Source organism: Chelonoidis abingdonii, chromosome 4 (assembly GCF_003597395.2).
Source record: "Chelonoidis abingdonii isolate Lonesome George chromosome 4, CheloAbing_2.0, whole genome shotgun sequence".
NCBI lineage: Eukaryota > Metazoa > Chordata > Testudines > Testudinidae > Chelonoidis > Chelonoidis abingdonii.
In genome coordinates, this window is record NC_133772.1 from 4,657,179 (window position 1) to 4,668,134 (window position 10,956).

General features: G+C 54.0%; 1 protein-coding gene across 3 annotated transcripts; it reads right to left on the bottom strand.

The window, feature by feature from the left end:
• Nucleotides 1-1,116: 1,116 nt before the first annotated feature.
• On the bottom strand, nt 1,117-9,100 carry LOC116815093 (uncharacterized). Of its 3 annotated transcripts, none has more exons than XM_032763158.2 (6): nt 8,968-9,100; nt 8,542-8,612; nt 8,234-8,360; nt 7,560-7,673; nt 5,156-6,974; nt 1,117-4,857 (listed from the first exon to the last, which is right to left on the bottom strand). In XM_032763158.2, exons 1-5 carry the CDS (start codon nt 9,098-9,100, stop codon nt 5,863-5,865), a joined length of 1,557 nt encoding a protein of 518 aa, XP_032619049.2. In that variant the 3' UTR covers nt 1,117-4,857; nt 5,156-5,862. The 3 variants fall into 3 exon arrangements, with proteins under 3 accessions (XP_032619049.2, XP_032619050.1, XP_032619048.1); XM_032763159.2 differs by having other exon boundaries at nt 5,156-6,971; nt 7,560-7,676; nt 8,968-9,090; XM_032763157.2 differs by having other exon boundaries at nt 7,560-7,676; nt 8,968-9,090.
• Between the last annotated feature and the right edge of the window lie 1,856 nt (nt 9,101-10,956).

The following is a 10,956-nucleotide window of genomic DNA, read 5'->3' on the forward strand; positions in this document are numbered from 1 at the left end:
GCACCTCTCCCCAGCCACAGCAGCTCCAGTGGGGCTGGGCCAGGCTGAGGGAGGGGCTCCTCTCCCCCAGCCGCAGCATGTCCAGGGCAGGTCCACGCTACCGCCACTGTGGGGAGGGGGGTCTCTCCCTGCCATGGCAGGTCCATGCTGGGGCCTGCAGGGAGCGACGTCTCTCCCCGCTGTACCCCTGAGCCCCTGCGCTGGACTTAACAGTCGGCTGCAAGGCCCCCCAGGTTAGAGGGAATTTAGATTGTGGGTCTTCCCCAGGTATCCTGATCTAAATAAAGCACTAAGCCCGCAGGATCATATGCTGACACTGGAGAAACCAGAGGTGCCCAGCCTCCCTGTTCTATCTGCTGGGGGGAGCTGTAGGTACAGTTTCCTCATACTTTAGTAACCTTCAAAGCAGCTTTGCAGCAGGTAACCTATCCGTTTGGTCTCTGCTTTCATATTGTAACAGCCGCTTCCACATTAAGTGTCTCCAGAATTTCTGCTGTTCTTTGCGAGGATTCCTATTAATTTCCCCATTCTGGCTACCTCAATGACCCCCTTTTCCTAGCGGCTGGTCTCCTAATTCCTCTCCCAACCATTCTAGCTGCCTTTTATACTGTCCTGTCAGCAAGCAGATCTTTACTACACATGCTGATCGTGAGTTGTTTGCCACAGAGTTATGCTGCATCTGTTTCTGCCACTTCTGTGGTTTTCTGTTGTTGCTTTTTCCCCAGCTGAACTCAAGCTTTCGACCTTGTAGCCTACCTTTTTTTTCCTTCAGTTGAACTTTTGACTTTTTGGCCTATTTTCAGCAACGATGTATCATGTGACCTGCAACTTCTAACGGTGGAATGACCTCCGCATATTCAAAATGCAAGCTAGGGACACCAAATGGAGCCTGGAGAATCTCTTCAGTATCACATCATCTCTTACCCTGCAGCAATCCAGGCACTGGGATTCAAATCCTTCACACAGGCCTCTGAACTCCCACCCTCCACTTCTTGTGACCCGTCTTAGCTCAGTTCACCCGCACAGAATCCCTACCTCCACAGACTTATTTCCACACAACTGTGATTGTCTGGATTCCATAGACCACAAAGAAAAAACACACACACAAACCCCATCTTTTAGATCCAAATATTTATTTTCACTTCTTAGATGTAACTACAGGAAGCTCACTACATGGATAGAAAAGTATCACTAGTTTAAAAAATGGATAAAGTATTAAAATCAGCTCTACAGAAAAATATTTGAATTAATCTAAACAGATCTCCCTTAAAAGCTACATAGTGAAAGGACCCCAATCCCTCCATGAGTAGATTTCCTTCATTAAGTCTCTCTCATCATAACATTGACTGAAATAACTGGAGCAAGATCTCTGTGTTATAAAATCTGATGAAACTGCGGGAGAAATCTCTCAGGATTATAACGTCCTGTGAAGTTGCAGGAAAAAGATCTCTCTTTCCTGCAAAGAGTAAATTATGCCAATCCCTCTACTTCCCCCCCACCATGTTTATAGAGATTCCCAAATTAAAATATGCACACCCTCCTCTCAAAAAGAAAAAACAAAACAGAACAAAAAGTCAAGGCTAAAAAAAAAAGTCACTTTAAAGGGGCATTTTAACAGTGGTCACTTCTCTAAAATAATCTGGGTTTCCTTTGGTTTTAGAAAACACTTCCCCATGTGAATCAAAAGAGCAAACACTTAAGAGAGGATGGAGGATGGGTGGAAGACCTGGCTAAAAGAACCGGCTCCACCTTTTTTGTTGCCCCATGTGGTAGGGGAAAAAAAAAGGGGGGGGGGAGGAAAACCCAATCAAGCTGCCGCCGAAGAGGAAGATAGGGAGTGAAGGGCCCGCCACCAAATTGCTGCTGAAGACTGAAGCGGAACAATTGAGTTGCTGCTGAAGTGCCGCCACTGCAGCACCGGACATACTGCCCCAACAACAGACAGATGTGGTGCCTCTTTCTATTGGCCGCTCCAGGCACCTGCTTCCTTTGCTGGTGCCTGGAGCCAGCCCTGCTGGCTAAGCAGAGAGCAGAGATTCTAGCTGGTTACTTTGAAGATTCAGTGGCACCACTGTCAAAAGCAGCAAGTGATTCAGTGTCTCAGTTTTTAGGGGACTCAAACTGGGGGAGACCCCCTTACAAGGAAAGTGATTCCCCAGAACGCACTGAGTGCTCACCCTCTGAAAAAAGTCAGTTTCAGACTGAGCACCCCCAAAATAACTAGCCAGTTTGGAAAAAATCTTAGCCATTTTCTTTCTCTCCTCCTCCCCCCTCTCACCCCTTTCTTCAATCACAGCTTTTCCATGCCACATCTTGCTGCAAGCTTGTTCTAAAAAGTCCTAGTGTTAAGTCAATTCTCCATGCAGCCCTGCCGCAGACTGAAAAACTGCCCCCACCTAAGCATCTGCTTCTAGTTGCTGTGCACAATCTGTGCCTGGCAAGTCTTTGGTTGTTGAGGGCACTTGGCACAGGGCCAGAGAGTGCCATTATTTTGCAAAGAACAGGACACAGATATCTAGATTTCCATGGCCACCTCAGCTGCAACCAATAGACCCACTTCCCTCCAAGAGCCATGGATACAGCCCAGGCATCCTAACTCCCAGCCTCCCCTGCTCTAATCCACTCTACACTTTTCCCCTACCAGAGGTGGGAAGAAAACCCAGAAGTCCTGACTTCTTGAATCCCGTCTCTAACCTACACAGCTCCAAGACCAGACGAATCACCTTTTCTGCCTTTACTTACATATTGATAGTTCCACCGGGCTGTTGAATTTTTTTATAAAGAATTCTGTCTTGTGGGCATAACTCCACCAAACTCCAACGACAGCTTTGCCTGTAGCAATACAACAGGGCTAGGGGGAAGCTCTGGGGTTTATTCTTTAAACCTTAGAACCATTAGGAATGGGTGGTCTTATTTTATTTCCTTATGAACCATCAGGTGAAGAGCCTCGAGAGCTTAACAGAACTCCCAAGGCAAAGGGTTGGTGAACTTTTAACAAAGAAGATTTTTCTCCAGAGTGTCTGTTATGCTGTGATAAACATGGGAATGTTGGTAATACTTTTACGGTCCATATGTCTGTCTCAGTTTCCCCGTGCACTTTGTATGGCTATACACTGAGTAGAATGGAGAATGAGGGCTGGCAGAATGGCAGGTGGACTGTCTGAGATGGTACCAAAGTGTCTTTAGGAGCAGAAAAGAATCAACGCACCTGAATGAAAGATCCAGAAGACATAATGGGAGCCCCAGTGACTGAACAAGAACGCTTACTGCCAGGCCTGGAAAGAGCAGGCAACTTCCTCCAACACTCTGCAGGGAGGAAAGAGCTCAGCATCACTGCTAATACGCAATGGGCTGCATCGCTCCCTGAGACGAGAATGTCTCCGCAGAAGTCTGATCTCAGTCGGACTCGCTGTAGGAGCTCCCAGTGGCAAACAGGGGTGCTGAAGCCTGAAGACCCAATCCTGGAGTTGGAGAGGCTGCATGGCCTCCCCTGGTAGAACTGTGTGTCCGCCTGAGGGTCTGCCACACTAAAAAGGTTACTTCCAGGAGACTGTTTAAAGGCCGGGATGTAGCACAGACCCTGTAAACCCACATCTGATGGGCGCATTCACCCCACACCACCTCTGAAGGGCTTGACATGGCTAGTTGGACCAATTAATCACCAAGGCTGTACCCTGAGGGGAGCCAGGGAGCAGAGAGGACTAATTAAAGGATGACACTCACCTGGACAGGAGTAGGAAGGGCTTGTAGAAAGCCAGGTAGCTGAGGGCAGAAAGGGGCTGCAGGGAGGTCTGTAGTCACTCTGTGGGGCTTGGGAGAGCAGGGAGCTTGGCCCAGAGGGAAAGGCAAACCTGGAGGAGGATGGAGAGGAAGCTGGACAGAGACAACGTAGGAAGCAGACCAGGGAAACAGCAGTGATGTGTGGGACACAGCAGGCCTTAGCCACTGGATGTAGGGTCCCTGGGCTGGAAGAGGCCAGGCCTGGATTCTCCTACCAGCCACTGGGGAAATGGCTCCATTGATGGGCAGCGAACTGGAAGACTGCCTGGGGTGACTAGTACAGAGAGAGGAGGGTACACAAACCCCCCCGGAAGGGGAAAACTACAGTGACCTGGCCAAAGGGCTAAGCCACAAAGAGGGAGCCACTGAGTCCCGAAAAGAGAGATGGAGTGAGCACATTCAGGAAGGGGTGAGAGACTGGCTGAGCTATTCCCCAACTGCGGCCACAGGCAGGTGCCCCAATGGTGAGCAGAGCATTCCATGACGCCATGATATAGGCATTTGAGTTATATAAATATTACCACAGGCAAAGAATCTGATAGGCTAACTTTGTTGACACGTATCTAATTCAGTTATCCAAGGAGCATATTGGAGAAAAATCCTCATTGTTAAAATTTGTGTCAAAACTTTCAATGGTGACGGTCAGTGCCCAACTGTTAATGGTTAAGGGGGCCCAATTTTGAGACAATGCTGAGCACTTCCACCTGAAAATTAGGCCTCCAAGATATCCCACACAATGGACTCCCTCCAAGATTGCTACTGAAAACTCCTAGCCTTAATTTATGTTGTAAAGCCATTCTCCACGTTCAATCAGGTTTAACTGATCAGACCCAATTCTCCAGTCTTCCCAAGAGACTTCCAAGTGATACAACTCCCAAATGTCTAACGTACAAGTCCCAAGCAAGTTGATTCCCTCCACCCCTTCCCCAGGGTTTCTTTTGTGCATCATAAAGTAGCAAAATTGAAGGGCACAATCCCCAGTTTTATTTCCCTTTCCAGAATCTCCTTAAATTTCTTCTCCTGATTGGTTGAGAGAAATGAGACATCAACCGTGGAGCTTAATTACTGCAAACCAGACTAAAGCCACGTCTATACGACGCGCCATTTCGGCGCGTTAAAATCGAAAGCTCTGGGTTCGATATATCGCGTCTCGTCTAGACGGGGATATATCGAACCCAGAGCGCGCTTACATCGATTCCGGAACTCCACCAAAACAAACGGAGTTCCGGATTCGACTTTGCGAGCCGCGCACATCGATTCGGCGCGGTGAAGACGGGTGAGTAACTCGATTTTAGATATTCCATTTCAGCTACGCTATTCCCGTAGCTGAAATTGCGTATCTAAAATCGAATTTCACGCATCGTGTAGATGGGGCCTAAGAAAAGACCTAGAGATCTAAGCTCTACAGCTAACCCAGAGCGTGAAGAAAGCAGGTCAAGAAAGAGCCACTTCTGGCTTAGAGAATTACTCACCACAAAGAATAATAAGCACTTTTCATCTAGGAATCTCAAAACACAGTCGAAAAAAGCCTGGTATCATTATTCCCATTGTACAAAGAGAGGCACAGAGACGCTAAGTGACAGAGCTGGGGCTGGAACCCAGGAGCCCTGATTCTCCCAGCCCCCTCTGATACCAGCCCTAGACCCCATTCCCCTCTCTAAGGATTGAACCCAGGAGTCCTAACTCCCAGCCCTAATCACCATATCACACTATGTTTGCTTACTTCCTCTCTACAAATCAATGCTAGACAAGTTACCTTAGCTTTTCCTGCCATTTTGGGATCTTTGCAGAGGCCATCAGAACCTTGATCCACTGGAAAGAGGGGAAGGGGGAGGTTTCTAGGGCACTGGCATGCATTGGGGATAGGAGCCAAGGCTTCCGAGATGAATTAGTACATCTTGCTGAGCAAAGGGGGTGGGAAGAGAGGAAGCCAATTTACTCTCTCTAAAGGTGCCCTTGTCCCTCCCAGCTCCCCCAGAAGGCATATCAATGTTCTCCTCTGTAGTGGCCCCTGTTCCCCAGGACATGTCAATTTCACCCTCTTGAGAGCCACCAGTGCCCCATTCTCCATCTGCCGGGTGTCTACTTGGTGTGTGTCCTCTGGTGCTTCATGAGCGCGGAGCTGTCTCCAAAGCCTTTCCCGCAGTCGGTGCATTTGTAGGGCCGCTCTCCAGTGTGGGTGCGCCGGTGGTTGGTGAGTCTGGACCTATTGATGAAACCCTTCCCACACTCGGGGCACTTGTAGGGCCGCTCCCCGGTGTGGATGCGCTGGTGGTTCATCAGAGATGAATTGCAGCGAAAGCGCTTCCCACACTCGATGCACTCGTAAGGCTGGTCTCTGCGGTGGATCCGCCTGTGCCGCATGAGTGATGAGCTCTGACTGAAGGTCTTGCTGCACTCGGGGCAGCTGTAGGGTCTCTCTCCGGTGTGGATGCGCCGGTGCTTGATGAGGTTGGCGCTTTGGCTGAAGCTTTTCCCACAGTGGCCACAGCTGTAGGGTTTCTCCCCAGTGTGGATGCGCCGATGTTGGATCAAGTTGGAACTGCTTATGAAGCTCTCGCCACACTCGGCACAGCTGTAGGGCTTTTCGCCTGTATGGGTGCGGACATGCTTGGCAAAGGATCCCAGGCTGAAGCTCTTCCCGCACTCGCTGCAGAAGCAAGGCTGCTCCCCAACGTGAGTGTGGTAATGCTTCACCAGGGTGTAGCTGCATTTGAAACTTTTCCCACACTTGGTGCACTGGTAGGGTCGCTCACCCGTGTGGATGCGCTGGTGCTGGAAGAGGTGGGAACTCCGGATGAAGCCCTTTCCACACTGGCTGCACTTGTAGGGGCGCTCTCCGGTATGGATGCGCTGGTGATCGATGAGGTTGTATCTGAGGACAAAACTCTTCCCGCATTCAGTGCACTTGTAGGGCTTCTGGCCCGTGTGAGTGCGCTGGTGCTGGACCAGGTGGGAGCTCTGGCTGAAGCTCTTCCCGCAGTCCGAGCAGCTGTAAGGCCGCACCTCAGCCTGGGCGTCACTGTGCGCTGTCACCACCCTGATGTCCGTCTCATCCGGAGATATCACCTCTGTCTCCTGCTGCCATCCAGCCCTGCTGGCCTCTCCCTGCTCAGCACTACGGGACATCACATGAGGCTCCCTTCCTGCAGGCCCCTCCTGCTTGGGATTATCCTTCTCCATCCCAGCACCTACTGGGGAGAGAGGGAGAATCCAGGCAGGGCTCATCCCCTGTGCCAGGGAGAGAGGGGGCACAAAAGGGAGCAGAAAATCTGAAGAGCAGGAAACGAATCCCCCTCAAACCCTTCCCCAGAGGAGAGCAGAGAAGCTAGTTCTGCCCCAGTGGCCCAGCTGAGCCCTCAGAGAATGGCTGGGGGAGGGCAGGGTTCTACCCAGGGGGTCAGGAAGGGTGGGTGAGAGCTAGGAGTGACATTTGACACGAGGACAGGAACCTGCTGGAGATGACATTGAGCAAGTCCAGACTGTGGAGGGCTCCAGGTACCTCTGCTGGGACCACTTAACTCCTGTAAATTGCCAAACTAACCTACAGTATTTGATGCCAAGTTTGCCATTTCAAGGCTCCCCCAGCTTTGTGGCTCACGGACACCAGCCCTATGGGTTTGGGCTGCAGTTCTCCAGCCTGTTTGGCAGGACGTCAGATTAGCTGATTAGAGCAGCCCCTTCTGGCCTTCCCCATCTATGGCTCTAGCATGGCACCCCGGGGTGCTGGCTGTTAGTTCAGGTGCAGGATTTCTGGGCCACTATCACTCCTTTCTTACCTGTACAAATGACCATCAGGTTCTCCCTTTCCTGGGAGCCCTGGATATCCAGGACCCTCGGCTCTTCCCCTCGCTCCATCCAGGGGATCACAGCCAGGACAGGGACGAGGAATCCTGCTTGGGGGAAGGAAGCAGGAGAGGTGGCACTTGGTGAAGTCTCCCTGGAGGGCTCGGTGTAGAGAACTTGCCCTAGTTTTAACCCCAATCCTGTTCTCTGCTGGGGGGATATGTTCACAGGGACCCTTGGGGCAGGGTGACGCCTGGGGGAATGGGATGTGCTCCTTGTAAGGGAGTCAGGGATCTCAACACAGAGTGAGGGGGTGACTGGCTCAGGGAGTCGCTGGGCCGTTCCTAGCCCTGCAGAGAGAGCAGAACCCCTGCTAAGTGTGGAGCTGCCTTGGGGTCGGGGGATAGAGGGATTCAGTGCGTGTGTGAACCAGAGCAAGGAAATGCAGCCACCTGTGCCCTGGAGACCCCTGGGGGAGGGGATTAAACCACCCCTTGTGAATCTCCTTCCAGTGAGGGGCTGTGGAGGTGATAGTCTCTCCTGTGGGGTTTGGGGCAGGGGACAATCCCACAGGAATCTACAGGGCCAGGGAAGAGCCCTGAGCCAAAGCTGTCCAGGGCTCCCTGCTACATCAGCTCCTGATCCCCAAGGGGCAGCGGCACCTCACCCAGCGAGATCAGAGTCTGGTAATTCTCCTGCATGACGTCCCTGTAGAGCTGCCTCTGCCCTTCGTCCAGGAGCCCCCACTCCTCCCTGGAGAAATACACAGCCACCTCCTCGAACCCCACCGGCACCTGGAACCAGAAGGGACCCCACTCAGCACCTGCTGCTCCAGCCACGGCCCCCAGCGCTGGATCAGAGAGAGGGCAGCGAGGGGCACCCCTGGGAGAGCCCAAAGGGGGAGTGTGTGCAGCGAGATCCAGGGGGCAGGTGCAGTGATCACTCTCCGATAGCACATCCCGCTGCGCATCTCACCTGGTAGCCTGCCGCAGCGACCACTAGCTCCTGTGTCGGGCCGCTCCCCTCCTCGCCCAGGGCAGGCCGATCTGTGGGTGGGGGGGAGGCAGAGAGGTCAGAGGCCAGGGCACAGCCCCACGGGGATGTGTGTACGGCCCCCAGAGGGCCCTGGTGGGGTCATGCTAATCCTGGGGCACATGGGCAGCTGCTGGGCTCGCCAGCCCCCTGGGCACAGCTCCCAGCCCCACGGAGCCATCTCTCTACTGCTCCCCCAGGATCTGGGGCGTGTGAACCCCGCTGGCAGCCTCGGGGGCTCGCGTGGGGCACGAGACACAAACACTCGCGGAGTCTGGTCCAGCCACACACACAGAGCCCAGCTCTGTAGCCCCAGCAACTCCAGATTTCAGTCCTGCTGCCGCTGCCGCTGACCCTGACCCGCCGTACCCAAGTCCTGCCGCTCGCGGGGATCCGGCAGCGGTAGGTCCGGGGAGCCCCGGGGGACCCGGCTGCCTCCGCCCCCCGGCTGGGAACCAGGCTCCTGCAAGGAGCTCGGGGGATCCATCTTGCCTGAGATCATTTCCCCTCTGCAGGCGTCACGTGTAATCCGAAGCCAATCCTGTTAGAGCCGGGAATGAAAGCGCCCTGCACCTCACTCCCGACCTTGCCAGCCCTGGGCTCCCCCTGCCGGTGCCCCTCACTCCCGACCCGCAGCCCCTGCTATCTTCTCCCCTGTATGTACCTGCCTTGCTCCTGTGCCTGCGACACTCCTGGCGCTATCCGGGTGACCCATGAATAACTCATGTTCTGGGAGCCTCTCATTTAACAGGCTTCACTTCAAAGGGGGCGTTTCCACCTAATGTGAAGAGAAAGTGGGGCGCCCACATGACATTGGCTAAAGCTCAGCACTGCTGGGTTCTGATCTCATTTCTGGGAGCTGAGTGGCATCTAGTGGACAGAGCAGGGGGTTGGGCGCCAGGGCTCCTGGGTTGCAGCCCACCCTGTGGGAGAAGAGTGCAGGCTAGTTAATTACAGCGGGGGCGGGGCTGGCGTCAGGACTCCTGGGTTCAATGGCCCAGATGCCTCAGGCAAGTAACTGAATTGTTCTCTGGCTCCTTGAGGAAACAGGGATAACAGGAACTTGAGAAAAATAATTTCCTGCAGACTGGAGAGTTTAGTGTTAATATAATAGAGAAATTCAACCCCAGCTTTCCAGAGCGGAGACAGTGCTGGCGTAGGCTGTAATAGCGCAGGGACCTTCCTGTCCCAGCCTCTGGACACCTGGGTCCCGCCCAAGCCAGCTTCCCCTGTCCCCGTGCCTGCCAGCGGTGAGTCCCTGCTGAGGGCCAAGGGGGTGGCCTGGCCGGGCGGTGAGCCGGACGCTCAGGGAGAGGGAGAAAAACGGCAGCAGAGGGCAGGAAATCGCTGTCTGGAGGAAGGGGCTGCAGGGAGGAGGGGATCGGGGGATTCCGGGTTCCCCGAACTGCATCTGGCACCAGAGACACTCTCGGGCAGCGGGGGGGAGGTCTGTGGAGCTGAGCCCAGCAGAGTCCCCCCAACGCAGCCAGCTCCTCGGGAAGTTTTGAAGGGTTTAATGGTCATTTATCAAACCAAAACTTCCCCTCTTTGCTCCCCTGCAGGCAGGATTCCTGGTCCCTGACTCCCGGATGGAGCACAGGGACCAGCCGTGTGTCCAGGATCTCCAGGCGCAGAAGAAAGGGGGACCCTGACCGTCACTTGCACAGGTGACAAAGGAGTGGCCTGGGCTCTGGGATTCTCCATGAACTAACAGCCAGCACCCCGGGATGCCATGCTAGAGCCATAGATGGGGAAGGCCCAGGGGTGGCTCTAGACATTTTGCCGCCCCAAGCACGGAGGGTCCGCTGGTCCTGCGGCTTCTTCTGCCAAAGCCGTGGGACCAGCGGACCCTCCACAGGCAAGCTGCCAAAGGCACCCTGCCTGCTGCCCTAGCGGCAACCGGCAGAGTGCCCCCCCGCGGCTTGCTGCCCCAGACACGCGCTTGGAGCACTAGTGCCTGGAGCCGCCCCTGGGAAGGCCAGAAGGGGCTGCTCTGGTCAGCTCGTCTGATGCCCTGCCAAAACCAGGCCAGAGAACAGCACCTCAAACCCATAGGGCTGGTGTCCGTGAGCCACAGAGCTGGAGGAGCCTTGAAGTGGCAAAATTGGCATCAGATAATTTAGGATAGTTTGGCAATTTACAGGAGTGAAGGGATCCCAGCAAAGCTGCCTGGAGCCCTCCACAGTTCTGTCTGGTCTCACTCAGTGTCATCTCTAGCAGGTCCCTGTCCTCACAGCAGGCATCATTCCCAGCTCCCACCCACCCTGCCTGACCCCTTGGAGGAGCCCAGCCATTCCCTGGGGACTCAGCTGGGCCATTGGGGCAGAACCAGCCCCTCCGCTCTCCTGTGGGGAAGGT